Raw genomic sequence first — 15,873 nt, 5'->3', positions numbered from 1 at the left:
TCCGATCCGCCTTCGAACTGCTGGAAGGTCGGATAGGTCTAGCAACATCCCTACTGCTTCCCTCCGCTCTTCTGAATCCCTTGTAAGAGACTTCACCACGGCCGATAAAAACTCAATATCTACCATCTTCTCCTGTGTTGCACCGGTTTATAAAGTAAGATAAAATAACTAAGGGCACAATAATTTTATACCAATCTTGTTAAATAGCAACAATAGCAGCGGAATTTGACAAATCGCTATTGTTCTGCGATACACTGTTTAGAATAAAGTGTTACCAAATAGCGACTATAGTGCTCTAGCGTAGCAAAATCGATTAAACTGCTATTTTTCCCGATGTGCCATTGACAACGTTGTTTTAGACCAATATTTACAACAACAAAATATCAACTCAAATTTTAAGGATTTTACCTTTTTCTCATCATTTCCAAAAGCAATATTTCTTAGCAGTTGAATTATGGCAAGCCTATTATCCGCCTTACACGAACCTAGACGATTGAAAAGAATGGAAATAGTTGCTTCCTCGTTAATCAAACCGCCATCTAATTTTTCACTTCTCATGAACTCCTTTAGTCTAAGAAGTGAAACTGCAAATTCTTCATCATTGCCATTCTTAAGTTGCAAAATCACATCATCAATAGAAACATTAACTATTTCCTCTTCAATTTCCCCGACCGTCCTTGTTTCACTTGCGAAAAACTCCGATCTTGGACTTGAAGTCACACTTGAATTGCCATCAAATCTTGAATTCATCATCTGTCTTTGCAATGTACCAATCTTTTCTCTGAAATCAATAGACACTTCAAGGCTAGCAACAAGCAAAACTCCCAACGACCGACCAATATCATGTGTCATGTCCTCGATTTGCTTGACAGGGTGTCTCAAATTCGAGCTTTTTGTTAATGTTTTAGCACGCCGTAGCTCATTCTCAAGAGATTCCAACGATTTTCGAATCGACGGCTTGTCCAAAACACTGCTTTTATCACTCAATTCATTCAAAATTGGTGGCAATTTCTCAACCAACATGCCAAACTCAGAAAAAGCATCTACCTCAATTTTAGATTTCTTAGCAAAACAAACAACCTCATCTGCCAAAACTTTCATCCTTGACAGCAATTCAGAAAATTCCCTCTTTTCCATGTTTTCCTTTTTTTTCATCAAAACTTTATCTGTTAATATAAAAAAATCAATCATCAATTAAAGAACAACAGTTTCTCAACTGAACAACTACATATAACTCTAGAAAATTACTAACAAGAAATTAACAAAGAAAATCATACAAATAACATATTCATATATATATATAGAAAATGGCTCTTGATGAGGTGTCATCTCAATGATAAGAGTTTGATCTTGTAATCTCAAGATAAGAGTTTGATCTTGTAATCTCAAGCAACAGAGTTCAAATCTCCTCGGCTCGGTCGTAAGAGCTTAGTCTTATAGCCTCAAAGTACCGAGTTCAAATCTCCTCAAAGACGGTATTAAAATAGTCATTAGTGTCAATTTAATTAATACAAGTTTCCTCTTCCCCAATTTTTTTAAAAAATTAATAAGAATTTCCCTTTTAGAAAATATATAACTAGAGAAAATTGCTAAGAAATTAATACAGAAACAAAGAAAATCATAAAAATAACACACACATGTATATAGAAATACATAGAAACAAATTTAGAAGAAAGGTGAATTGAATTGAACCTGTAGGAATGAACTTTGACCCAACATGCATGAATTTTTGAAGTTGAGAAATTTTGAGAGATCAAAACCAAAGTAGCAAAAATATAAACCAACCCACTTTCTTTTTCTTTTTTCTTTTCTTCTTCTTAATGATATTGACTTTGAACCACAAGAACGAAACACAAGGTTGAATTTTTCTGATAATAATAATATCTAGAATATAGAAAGGACAAGATGTCATAAGGGTCATTTTCAGACGGCTATGGACCATTAAATTTAATATAAAGTTGTGTGACATATTGTTTCTTTGCTTTGTTCTTCATGGTCAGCTACCTTGTGCTTCCAAGCAACTATCAAAAAATAATGAATGATGGAAGACGAAGTCAAAATATGTGTTATATTTATATGTATATATCTTCACTTTTTCTTAAAAAACATAAAATAGCTCTAAATATAATATGTATTAATTGTCTTTTTGTGTTTGTTTAACTAAAATTGATGAATTTAATATAGTATCTAATATTTTAATGCGTGTGAAATTATACAAAGTTACTTGGTGTGCAAAAGTTTTAAGCTGAATAACATATGAGGATGCTTTTATAGGTAATTTTAATAAATAAAAAAAGTTAAATGTATCTAATGATCATGATTGATAGTGTATATATATTAAATTTTTTTGTAATAAAAAAAAATACTACATTTGTTTATTAATTAATTTTATGCACTGTCACTATATAAAGATTTTTCTTTTGTATTTTTAATTATTTATAACTGTTGATTATTAAATATATTTAATTTTTTTTATATAAAATGTAGTTCAATTGAGTTAAGTTAGATTTTTTTTTATGAAGAATTGTATTTTGAATCTAAGATCTTTACTTTGTGTTTGTGAATTACTAATGATATGATTTATTTATAACTGTTTGATGATATAAAAAAATGTTCAGTTATAATGAATTTTCTTTTACACTTTTAATTATTTATAATTATTGATCATTAAAAATATTTAATTATTTTTATAAAATCTAGTTCAACTAAGTTTGAAGTTTTTTTATAACGAATTGTTTTTCAAATCTAAGATCTTTAGTGAAAAAATTACTCACGATATTGATTATATCATCTATTTAAATGCAAAAAAAAAATTAACTTTAAATAAAAGAAAATTAAAGTCTTATATAATTTATTTGTAACTATTTAACGATGTAAAAAGTTTTTCAGCTATAGAGAATTAAAAGTAACTCGTATTAATTATAAGTTTTAGTAAATGAAATTAAATATATTTTAAAACAAAAGATAAGCTAATTATATTTTATTATTGTTATTATTTTAAAATAATTATATTTTATTTTATAAAATGTAAATATAAAAATAATTTTAAATAATATATATATATATATATATATATATATATTTTATAAGAAAAATATATTTTATTATTTTTTACAATTAAATTATTTTTAATGATTAATTAAATAATATGATGATGATGAATTGAACATGTAATTAAGTACTACCTCGATTCCTTTTTATTTATTGATTAAGGTTGTTTACTATTATTTATCGTTTAAGATTGTTTAAGAAAGCCAATGAAATTATTAAATATTGTTATACTTTATATAAAAAAATATTATATTATCTTTAATTATTTATTATCTCAACTTACTTATTTTTTTCTGCAATAAATAAACTGAGATAATTTTAATAAAATAATTAAAATACTACTTTAAAAATTTAAAAACAATAAATAAATAATTTAAAAAAAAACACATAAAAAGTAATTAAAAAAGTATACACATACATGAGGAAAAATGCACTGGAAGAGTACTAGTATGTTGATATTTATATTGACTTTTCTTTTTGTATGGACTATGAAGTACTATTGTTCGATGTTTACATTTGTTTGAACTTTGGAGTTTCATTTACTATTTCCAGCTTTGAATTAAATGCAGTCACGCGACTTTGTAAGTTGATTTATTTTTGGTGCGTCAAATTTTATCCACTTGTCCAATGTCTAAATGCTTCCGCGGAGAAATTGCTCCCACGTAAGGGTTGCTTCAAAGCTGATGTTAGATTTTTTATAAGGAGAAAATTTCCAACATATCAATATATTTCATATTTATATTAATAATTAAATGAGTTTTTCTAAATAGTTATTTTTATTATTTAAAAACTATAATAACTAAATATTATTGATAAAAGATGTTAGCAAAATAACATATAATGTTTTTTTCTCTTCAATTTTTGATATTAGTGGATATTAAACTTTTGGGTCTTGTAATTCGGACGTCTTGTACTAGGTTAGAACACTTTGAAGTGTGAATTAATTATGATAGAATTTACAATTTCTCCTAACACAAAAAAATTAAATTGAGTCATGTTGTTAAAGAATTAGAAAAGAAAATAAAATACAGGTATTGTGTGGAAAATATCAAAATTTAAAATTTTAAAGAGTTGAATGTACAACTTCAAAATTAAATTTTTATTTTTAATGTCTTAACAAGTGTCATTGAGATACTTGTTAGCATTTCACTAAAAAAATCTACGATAAAATGTAAAATAATTAGTATAATATTGATAAATATTGAATATTGTTTTTTTTCTTATGAATGATCTTTCTTAAAATACAAAAGTAGACAAATAGTTATTTAATTCATAACAATTATAGTTAATTCATTCATTTAGAAAATAAATGTACCATAATACTTCAATTTATAAATATACCATAAAAACTTTATTTTTTAAATGGTTTTAATCTTGAGATTAAGTTTTTACTCAACAATATAAGGTTTTTTACATTATTAATAAATCACAACCATTCATATGTGTATGACTATAAAATATTATTTGTTAAACTCAAACGTTTTTAATTCATTAATGACAATAATTGATTAATAATGTGAATTTTTTTTTATATTCGTATTTATTTATTTCAAACAACAGCAATTGCCATATTCATTTATCCTAAATTTTAATGAGGAAAAAAATATATTACTCAAGTCACCAATATAAATATAAATAAGATCAAAGAAGTTTGATGTGTATTTAATTTAAAAATTAGATTACATATATTAATTGTTTTTTATAAAAATATTATACAAACACAAATTTGACACAAATGCAGACACATGTACTGCATTTGTATTTACTGTACATACATACATACTCTATACATACATACTCTATGTGGTCCCCATTCTCTCTCTCTTCTTATATGTGCAATAAATACAAATACGCTACATATGTCCCATTTATGTCAAATTTTTGTATTAACATTTCTGCTTTTTCTAACCTGTAGTTATTTATATTTGAAACCGGAGTTTTCAATTATTTTTATTGGTCAACTATGATATGGTTTACAATTAATAACACTTTTCACGTGATGAGTTCACGTGATGAGTTATACTTCCACCCTTAATATTATTCGCATTGGTCAATTGAACGTGTTTTCTTTTAATCAAAATATATTTATATATTGATAAATTTGAACGTCTTAAATGAGGACCTTTGAAAATATAGAGATAGAAAAATAAATACTTACAATATATATAAATTAAATGTTTATTTTAAATGCATTTTATTTGAGCAACTTCTAATCTAAAATATTTTATTTGAAACTAGCAAAATATTCGACATCAATAAATTTTAGCACGTCGTAATTACCGTCGACGTCAATAAAAGTCCAAATTTCTTGTTGTTGATTGAAATAATTGTTTATAAAATCTTATAGTTCTAAAAATTCTATAAAAGAAAGTTAGTTGATAAGAAAATGATATACTTCACTTTAAAAATAAAAAATAAAAAAAAGTCATCAAAATATGTATTTTGAAAAGATAGTTTATAGTTTTACATACAAGTCAAATTACATTGTGAAACATCGGATAGTTATAATTTACTGTCAGTATAAAAAAAAATTACAATGATAATATATATAAATTAAATCTATATTTTAAATGCATTTCATTTGACCAACTTTTAATCTAAAATGTTTTATTTAAAACTAGTAAAATGTTCGTGCATTCACATGGATCCGTTGCATGTAAATTGAATAGTCTGAATTAAAAACAAATATTTATTTTTAAAAATAATTTTAATTGTGAAATAAATATAATAATGAAAGTTTTAGATTAAAATGAAAATCAAAATTTTGAAGTTACACATCTATCAACAAAGATTGATCTCATGATCTATTAAATTTTAGTATGTTATAGTTATCATTGACATCAACAAAAGTCCAAATTTTTTGTTGTTGATCGAAATAGTTGTTTATAAAATTTGGAGTATATCCAAAAAATTTATAAAAAATGATACACTCGAAATACCAAAATAATATATATATATATATATTTCATAATTTATATCACATTTTTATAAATTATTTGCAGCAGATAAATAAATTCTCTATAAAGGAAAAAGAAACTTTTGTGGGTTATTTAGAATATCACATTTCTCAAAATACAATTGGAATGCTTTAAAATTTTTTTTCCTCTTATAAAATAGTGCAAACTCAATGAACTTGATTTAAGTATAATTTCTTAATTTAATTTCAAAAACTTACTAATACCTATAAGATTTTCATACAAAAGTCGTTTCTAATTATATTAAATAAGTAAAATACAACTTATAACTCTCATTTCCGATATCACATAACAGAGCAATGCTTCTCCCAAACTTAAACTTCAAGATTCATTAACCTATAATAACTATGATTTTGCAAACGCATGACCTAGCTAGTGAAACACAAACAACTAATGGGGCGAATTTCGAAATCGTGCTGATGATATAATATAAATCAGAACATGCAAACAATCATAATAAACCGTATCATAACACATCTTGATATATCAAAATATTCAAGAAAAATAATTAATATCACCTTACAATGTCAAAATCACTCAAGTAAAATCAATATATCGCCATATCATCACATCATCCAAGAGAAATTATAATCAATTTTGAAATATATTAATCACAACAAAACAATCACAAGAAAATACAATATTAAGCATTAGCTTAGACTCCACTACTTCACAATTTGGTACTATTCTAACTCTGAAGCACTTGGTTAGGATGTTTGATACTATGCTACCACACAAGTGAACGGACAATTCAAATTGGCCATGTTTTCATAGATTCCGTCATCTCAACCTTAAACACATATATGCAACAATCGAGATAAACATGTGTTGCATGATAGTTTTCCATATTTGGAGGGCTACCTCCAAGTCACTTAGAAATTCCTCATCAAAGTACCTCGAAGGTCTAACAACCTTGCCTTATGGCTCAATAATAGACCGCCACAATCAAGCTCATTCAATTGTACTTCTTCAAAATCATTAGGCTTGTTCATTCCGTCAAATATGATGAAAAAATAATCTCTACTTCAAAAATATCTCTTTTAATTAATTCATTTGTAAAATACATGATTGTCGTTTAATTAATAAATACATGAAATATCAATTTTTTTAACTATTAGATCATTGACACACATTTGTCATGTGTATGATTTATACACAATTATTCCCCAAAAGGTTGGTTTTGTCCTGATTTCGTGAGAAAATATTGCAAATCCATTAGTTACATCTTTATTGATGGAAATTTGTGGAATATAACAAACTATAATGTTTGAAAACAAATTTTCATTTTATAAAAAAGTTTAGCTTAGTTACAATTTTGGTCTCCTATTTTCATCAATTGTCATAACCGGTGCGTTTATTTTAAAATCCGACAATTTTAGTATCTCTTTTAGATTTTTTAACAAAAAAATAGTAATTTACCATATTTTAAATGACATGACTTGTGATATTATGTGGTAGACTCTTTTAAGGCATTAATTGCTAATATATTATTAATTAAATTATAAAAATGAATAATTTCATAAGTTAAAACTAAAGTGTTAAAAGAATTTTATTGCAATTTCAAGAGTGTTGCGATATTATGTTGTTTAAAAATATGTAACATCTTAATTTTTTAGTTAAAAATCTGAAAAAATGGATTAATTTTTAAATAAGGGATTAATTTTGCAATTTGATAAAAAAAAAAAAAAAAGAGGAGCAAAACTCAAGTTAATCACAAATATTTTTTATAAAAAATCCGCAATTTGTGATTTGGTAAATTGATTAATTGCTAAAATAAGAAATTTTGTAAATCACATTTATCAAATTACATTTACTCAGCGGCTAAATGTTTACAATTTAGTAAGTAGCAAATTGATTAATCACAAATTGCTAAAATTAATTTTCTCATTAAATGTGATTTGGTAAATTGATTAATTTTTTTATTAATTTACAAATTATTTAGCCACAAAAAAATTGATTTGTCAAATTTCTTCAAATAAAAATCTACAAATTTGTCTTTATTTTTTTTTCCTAAATTGGTTAGGTATACCCAGAAACTTGCATAAATTTTATGAAATTGGAAATAAGTAAATCCAATAGTCATAGAGTGTATTTTCTTTAAAATTTATAATATAACTTACTATTTTTAATTTTAATTATTTTTAATTATAATCATTTTTAATAATAATAATAATTATTATTATTATTTATTAATGTATTTTATTTTACTTAATTATTAGTATTTTTAAATAATTTAATATTTTAATTTATTAAATAATTAATAATAATTATTAAAATAAAATAACAATTTTTAAAATGAAAAAAAAAATCCTAGTGTGAGGTCGTCTCCTGGGTCTGCGGCCTCCAACAAGGTGAAAAAAAATTTGGACTCCCAATTTCCTTCCCTATGATTCATTATTATTATTATTATTATTATTATTATTATTATTATTATTATTATTATTATTATTATTATTATTATTATTTAATGTATTTTATTTTACTTAATTATTAGTATTTTTTATTTTTTAAAAATTTAATTATTTTAAATTTATTAAATAATTAATAATAATTATTAAAATGAGATAACAATTATTAAAACGAAAAATAAACAAAAAGTTCTAGTGCGAGGTCGCCTCCTGGGCATGCGACCTCCAACTAGGTGAAAAAAAGTTTGGGCTTCAGCTAGTCGCATCATGGGCCAGCGACCTCATACTGAGTCCAAAAAGTAGGACAATCAGGTAATATATTTTTGGAGTGGGGTATTTTGGTGCAAGAAAAAAAAAAGATATTTAAAAAAATCCCAATTTCCTTCCCTATGATTTATTATCTAATTAACTATTATTATTTTGAGATATTATTTACAAATAAAATTATGTAAAATAAAATTGTAAATACAACTATTGTATTTGATTTGATATATATATCATCACATTTATGCTACTAAAATATAAAATTTGTTTAATAAGAGTGTTAGTTTACAAAGTAAAAAATAAAAAATTAATTTTAAAAGAGACTTATAAATTATATATATCATATAATTTCTAATGGTTGTCTAATTTTCTAAAAATAAATTTTAAGACATCTGTACAACCCACAGGTTAACATCTATATATATTAGAGCAATGTTATGGGTACAAGCTTGAGGATTACTCGTAAAATTGAATATAAGTGTGGATAAATACACTTTTTTTCTTTCATGTTTATTGGATTGTTTCTTTTTTTCTTTTCAATTTTCTTTTGTCCTGATTTGGTGTTTTGGCAAAATTCTCATGAGATTGAGCTATTTGAGAGAAACAAGTTGAGTCCATTTGTTATTTATAACAATTTAATTGGTGACACTTCATTGGTATACACACCATGCACACACAAATAGCAATTTTTTCCAAGCGTCTTTTGTAACACTTCAATTTAGGAATAAAACATTGATTCTAAGCAAATCACATAGCTTAACTCAAACTCTTTTTTTTTTCTTCTTGTTTACTAAATCAACTTAAACTCTTTAAAACTGTCATTTTAGTTATGTCACATCTCTATTTGTTATATATTAATTAAATAAGAAGTTTATGTTAATCAAACATGTTCATTAATCTATCAAACTAACTGATTATATATTAAATCAAATCGATTGGTTAGTGATTTAATCGATTAAATCTTTATACTAATTGATTGATGTGTAATGTTGAGTCAACAATTTGTTTTAATACAATTTAATTATCCAACAATATTCCACAATTCAATAGGATAATTTAAATTTAGATGGTTATTCTAATGATATTGCAGAATTAGATCAATGATATAAAAATTTGATTAGAGACCAATACAGTGAGACCTTTTAATTATAGTTCAATTACTAATTTAACTATGGTTTAATCATGTTTCAAACTTGAGCTAATGAGAAAACTACTAGCATAACAAACTAATTACCAACTTTGGCCGTTAAAAAACCATTGCTTAAATCGATTCGCCTCAGCTCTTTTGAACTATGATTAAAATGAGGTTGAATTGAACCAATTGGTAAATTGACAGGTTTTTGGTCTTGTCTAATGTTTAAACACTAGGTCAACCATGACATTAACGACTTTTGGGTACAACAAATTCTCAAGATACAATTTACAATGATTTTGACCTTATATAATCTTGGAAGTATTGAACTTAAGGACTCTATCACTGCCCTCCCCCCTTCACTAACAGCCTAGCCTTGTCCTCAAGGCTGACATGAGGAAACCGACTCTTCAGTAAATTTCATCTTCCCATGTTGTGTCCTCATCAGCCCTCCCTTTCCACATAAGCCTTGTTTCATCACATGACCGCCCGCAACAATTTCTCTAAATTGCTAACAGTTGGAAATGATGTTGGAATTTAAATATTTAGTGTTCAAATTTAAAGTTAGTGTTGTGTGAATTGAAAAAATGAAGAAGTTCTAAATAAGAAGATATCATATTCTAATAATGCTTATAAGGAGGATCTATGACTTTGGGGAGTGACCCAAAGATACAAATTTAATATTTATTTTTTAACATGTGCGTTTTTTCTCTCTGGATGTTTTTTTTATATTGTTTGTGTGTTTACCGAATCCTCTTTTCGGTTCCACTTCTCCTCGTCAGTTTCACATGATCGAGTCTTCCTCCACCTTTTTGCATGTGAGTTTTTTGTGGACTATTTCGTCTTCTGAGAAATTCCACTCAGTTCACAAATCACATCAAAACTTTTATCTTTTTATCCCTTTACCAAAAAATTTATCCTTTTAGATTTTCAATTGGTCATAGTACTACAATAATTTAGAGGGGGTAATTCTAGAATAATTTTATACGATGCAACAGTAAAACCAATGCAGTGTAACTGAATTGTTTTATTCTAGAGACTTCGTGGTTGATAGTCTGTCTTGCACAATTTTGAACAGTACCGCAAAACGTCTTAATAAGTATCTTCGGTGGCTAAAAATTATTTTTCAAAACAGTTGTTTGAAACTCAAAAACAACACCTAACAATTGCTCAGGACTCTCAAACTCTTCATGTTCAATCTCCATTACTTCAAGAAGCTTTGGTTCAACAGTGTAGTTCCCAATGGCCTTCTTTAGTTGAGATATATGAAAAACCAGGTGATCTCTTGCATCATCTGGCAGCTTTATATAATTTGTATGATACAGCTCCAATCTTTTCCACAACAGGAAATGGCCCAAAAAATCTAGGAGCCAACTTTTGATTAATTCTCCCTGCCACTGATCATTAGCGTCAGTTTAATTAATGATAATTTTACTCAGATACAATTTTTCTTAAATTGTTACTTCCAAGGTAGGTTTCAACTTTTATTCCTAAATTGTATATCTTGACATTTTAGCTGTTGCTGTTGAATTATTCTAGTTGTTATGTTAAGCTTGTATTAATTATAATTTTCATCTGATAATATTGACTTCTGTGTAGATTATTTCTCTTGCAGTTTTCATGTGGTCATTAATAACACCATTATTAATAATAATTTCTTATTTTCTATTTTTTTTTTTTAAAACCTTTGGAAAAGTATAGAAATTGATCGAGTTTGCTAATATATAGCCTCAGAATGTATCGGAAGCATTCAGTTTTAACCAACTGCACAAATCAAGATGGTTTTCCCTCACATCTTTTATTGTTATTTCCCCCAAAATGATGCTTCCCTGCAATCTTCATATTCCTATTTTTTCTTAGTTTTTATTTTTTCTTATTCCTATTCTTCAAAATGATTTTGTCTTTGCAGGATATGTTAAATCCTGAGCTAGCACTGTTACCTTTCAAGCCACTTACAACAAATCAACTTCTATTAAAGAAAACAGAAAATAAAAATGCACATAAGAATACAAACTATTGATTAAGAAATTTGACCAGTTGTACTTATGCTCAGTCTCCTTTCAGATCGACTCACTCCACTTTGATAAACCCGACCAAATGTTCATTTATAAGTAAATATGAGTCATACTTAGCACTTCTAATATGCTCATTCGTGTTATGTCTCATTACACTTGAAAAATGGAATTCAATATTTGAAAAATAGTAAGTAAATGTGTAATCATAGGAACATCAGGGAAGTCAAGTTTGACCAATAATGGTTCCAGTTAAGGTTTAAATTTGGACACTCCCGATCGGTTTGTCTTTAATTGAAGTTCATTGACCATTTGAGTCCACTAACAATGGATTTACAAGCCTAAGTGTATTTTCTACATGATTTTCGGTTTGAAATTTGGTCAATAAAAAGTATATTAGCTGCTAAATGACAATTTGATTTATGTATTCAGAATTATCTTCATATCTTGTTCATTAGGAATAAATTAAAGGAACACTTTATCATTGGAGAAGCCAAAGGACATATGTAATACTACCAACATGAATCATGTGACAAGACTACTATCTCAAAGCATGGAATGTTAACAAACTTGAACATAACATTGTAAATTAAACCATATGTAAATAAAAACAAATATATTTTGTAACAGAATATCAATCATGACTTACACTAAAATATTTATTAATGAAATTTCTAAAAGGAATGGACTGAAAAATCCAAAGCTTATTTTATTTCAAACAATGTATGTTACTCAAAGTTGTTTCAATTTTTTCCTTGTAGTAGCAGGGTAAATGCCTTCAAGGATAAAAGAATATCCTTCAACTTATTCTTGGCATCTTCATCAATCAGGTCACCGTCACTGTTGAATTTTGCTGGAGGCTGGAATGCGTTAATGAAAAACTCGGGTTTATTGATGAAATGAAGATCGAGGAAGACTCCGATTTGTCGGAGATGGTAGTGTGATTTTGCACCACCATGTCCTCCTCCAGCACTCACTATGGCAGCAGGTTTACCAGCCCAAACATTTGGTGGTCTTGATGCCCAATCAATTGCATTCTTTAGTGGAGCTGAAACAAATGCAAGAAACAATTAAAAAGTAAGCAAAATGAAGCTTATATGTTTAATAAATGACCAATATGAATTCAAATAATTTAAAAATAGTTGAGAGAAAATTAAGAGAATGTATTTATACAAAATCATGATTTGATAGGGATGAATGTGGAATATTGAATATTTGTTTTTGGTTTCTTGTCAACATTAGAACTTAGATGTGTTGTTGCAAAGAGACATGGTTAATGTTGTTAAAGGAAAAACATTTTTGTCTTAATATTCTGGTTCCCAGGATAAAAGAGTTACGGTAATGTGTACTTCTGTTAAAGGAAAACATTTTTGTCTTAATATTCTGGTTCCCAGGATAAAAGAGTTACGGTAATGTGTACTTCTGTTAAAGGAAAACATTTTTGTCTTAATATTCTGGTTCCCAGGATAAAAGAGTTACGGTAATGTGTACTTCTGTTAAAGGAAAACATTTTTGTCTTAATATTCTGGTTCCCAGGATAAAAGAGTTACGGTAATGTGTACTTCTGTTAAAGGGTAAGTAAAGTATTCATGTTTTTTATAAATTTATCTTTGATAGAAACTAATTAATCACTTGAATTCAACAAAACTATTTAATTAAGAAAAGACATTTAAAACACATACTTGAAATGTGTACCTTTTGATTTTCCTTCAACGATTACAATTATGTAACTACATGAGTGATTTTGCGAGAGAATATAATTCTTTTTTAAAGTAAAGGACGATAAGAAATTTCTTTTTTGACTAGTACTTTAGAAAAATTGATTAAGACTAATTTCTATGAAATTTTGACTAATTCAAAAGTCTATCTTAATTAATCTAATCTAATAATGTAACAAACTTGAAACATAATTCAACATTACAAATAACTATCTTTTGATAATTTTTTATTTTTCAAAAATGATACACATCACAAAATAATTTTATAAATGAACTAGCGTGCAACTTTTGTCACAATCTCATTTTAAAAAATTTATTTAGTTATTGAAAAATGGGTTATTTGAGTGAATAAAAAAGTCATAATTGTAAATAAAATAATTTCATTAAAGAGGAAAATTCAAAGAAAAAAGATATACTAAAACATGATATCCACTTTATGTAAGCATAGACAAAAAAGAATTTCAAGTTAGTGTTCATTTGGTTAATAAAAGTAAAAAGAATAAAAAAAGAAGAAAGTATAGATCAGATCCATCAAACAACACTTTTGTTTTGTTGTCAATTGTTCAAAAGAAAAAGTAAAAACACAAGACCCCAAATGATGTAAGAAAAGCACTTTTGTTTTGTTTGTTTAGTGCATGGTATCTTTGGACGAAGGATTTTGACGAGGACGACTTTCTTTTAAAAAATATTAGATAAATTATAAAAAATATTTCAAAAAGAATTACTGTTGTTCAAATATAATTAATGCCATTATTTATGATGTTACTTTTTAACTTTTTTTAAATATTCAAATACATATCAAAATATAACTCTTTTTTCCAAAATCCTTAAAAAAAGACAATTCTCAAACACACCCTTAATAACTATTCATTTTAAATTTTTAAAAGTGGATTTATGTGTCAACTCAAAATAATACCTAATATCATCTCCCATTTGCAATTTAAATAAATAATAATAATACTGAACCCTATTTTCTTATATAAGTAGCAAAATACTCCCTCAGATAATAATTACATTTTAAATAAAGTCTAGAAAATAAATTATAATTAACTAATTTTTTTTAATAACTACAAAAGTAAATATGTATTATAAAAATGAAATGTCTAAACGAAAATTCAGAGATGGTGGAGAGATATGATGTTTACCTGAGACAGAATAATTATACTCAGGAGAAGAAAAGAGAACACTATCAGCCCCAAGAATCTTTTGGCGAAATGCTTCAACTTCAACTGGAAAAGTCTCTCCTTTCTCAAGATCAGTGTTCAACATTGGTAGGTTTGAAATATCAACATATTCAATATCCACACCCTCCACCACATTTTTGCTCAGCTCAATAGCTACCATCATCAATATTAATAATATTCAAATTAAAAATCTAATCCATAAATCAAAGGTAAAGCAACAACAAAAGCATATTGAAAAATATAGCTAATCCCAAAAAATAAGAAAATAAACTCCCAGAAAGAACAATTTTAAAATTGATAAAAAAATTATTACAAGAATTTAATTTATAACTTACGCAATTTTAATTACTTTTGAAAAGTAATTATTAACATCACTTTGATTAATAAAAAATTCTTTATTTCTTTAATTTATCAAAAAAAATAATTAATACTCTCGGTCTTTTTTATAAAATATTAAAACTAATTGTAACGGAAGAGAGTGTTGTAAGAAGTAGGAAGCAATTACCAGAACGGATGAGACCAGTGCTGTTAGAAGCTTTTCGGAGAGAACCAGAAATTGCAACAACCTGAATACTAGCCATTTTGTTTGTGAATGAATTGAGTTGTTATTTGGAAGAGAAGAGTATAGTATATATATATAAACGCAAATACACGGGGAAGGTAAATTAAGATTTTAATGTTGAATGGTATTATGACATGATGATGGCCAGATTCAAAGTAGCGAATTAAATTCTGAGATTGTGGGCTTTTAAAAATTCAAGATTGGAGTTGGGAATGATGTTATGCCTACGTAGTGCTGACTACATTCTAAAAGGATTCAAAGAAAGAAAGCTCAATTTAGGACAAAACAAAATATTAACAAATATATAAAGTTTATGTGGTTATTTATTTCATTTTATTAGGAATAAATACATCAACTTTTTAGTTAATTTATTTTTTTAATAAAATTATGTTGCAACTATTTAGTTTTTTAAAGACGAGATAATATAATTACTATTTGTTTGTTGAGTTAAGATTTAATGATATTGTAATGATTTATTTTATTGACATATATATAGTATATAGATCATTTATTTTATTTTTTTCTCATTTGGGTTATTTATCTTTTGAAACTTTTACAAATTTATTA

General features: G+C 26.2%; 2 protein-coding genes across 2 annotated transcripts in view; both read right to left on the bottom strand.

The window, feature by feature from the left end:
• Positions 1–2,033, bottom strand: part of LOC101498925 (U-box domain-containing protein 44-like) — a 4,308-nt gene extending 2,275 nt beyond the window's left edge. Inside the window, 3 exon segments of the mRNA XM_073369097.1 lie at positions 3–132; positions 409–1,166; positions 1,693–2,033. Of these exon segments, the coding sequence (XP_073225198.1) occupies positions 3–132; positions 409–1,166; positions 1,693–1,723 (919 nt within the window). The 5' untranslated portion in view covers positions 1,724–2,033.
• A 10,410-nt stretch (positions 2,034–12,443) lies between these two features.
• On the bottom strand, positions 12,444–15,459 carry LOC101499250 (NADPH:quinone oxidoreductase). Its single transcript, XM_004515508.4, has 3 exons — positions 15,250–15,459; positions 14,706–14,897; positions 12,444–12,890 (listed from the first exon to the last, which is right to left on the bottom strand). The coding sequence occupies exons 1-3, from the start codon at positions 15,323–15,325 to the stop codon at positions 12,586–12,588; spliced, it is 573 nt and encodes a 190-aa protein (XP_004515565.1). The 5' UTR covers positions 15,326–15,459; the 3' UTR covers positions 12,444–12,585.
• Positions 15,460–15,873: the final 414 nt, after the last annotated feature.

The sequence above is a fragment of the Cicer arietinum genome, chromosome 5 (genome assembly GCF_000331145.2).
Source record: "Cicer arietinum cultivar CDC Frontier isolate Library 1 chromosome 5, Cicar.CDCFrontier_v2.0, whole genome shotgun sequence".
NCBI lineage: Eukaryota > Viridiplantae > Streptophyta > Magnoliopsida > Fabales > Fabaceae > Cicer > Cicer arietinum.
The sequence above is the reverse complement of the archived record's forward strand: the minus strand, read 5'-3'. Positions and strand labels throughout refer to the sequence as shown.

Bases quoted from the DNA above. Each gene is read 5' to 3' on its own strand.
- LOC101499250 (XM_004515508.4), bottom strand. From the start codon at position 15,325: ATGGCTAGTATTCAGGTTGTTGCAATTTCTGGTTCTCTCCGAAAAGCT. The intron at 14,898-15,249 runs GTAATTGCTTCC...TGATGATGGTAG, and splicing joins CACTGGTCTCATCCGTTCTG to CTATTGAGCTGAGCAAAAAT. The intron at 12,891-14,705 runs GTAAACATCATA...CATTTGTTTCAG, and splicing joins GTATAATTATTCTGTCTCAG to CTCCACTAAAGAATGCAATT.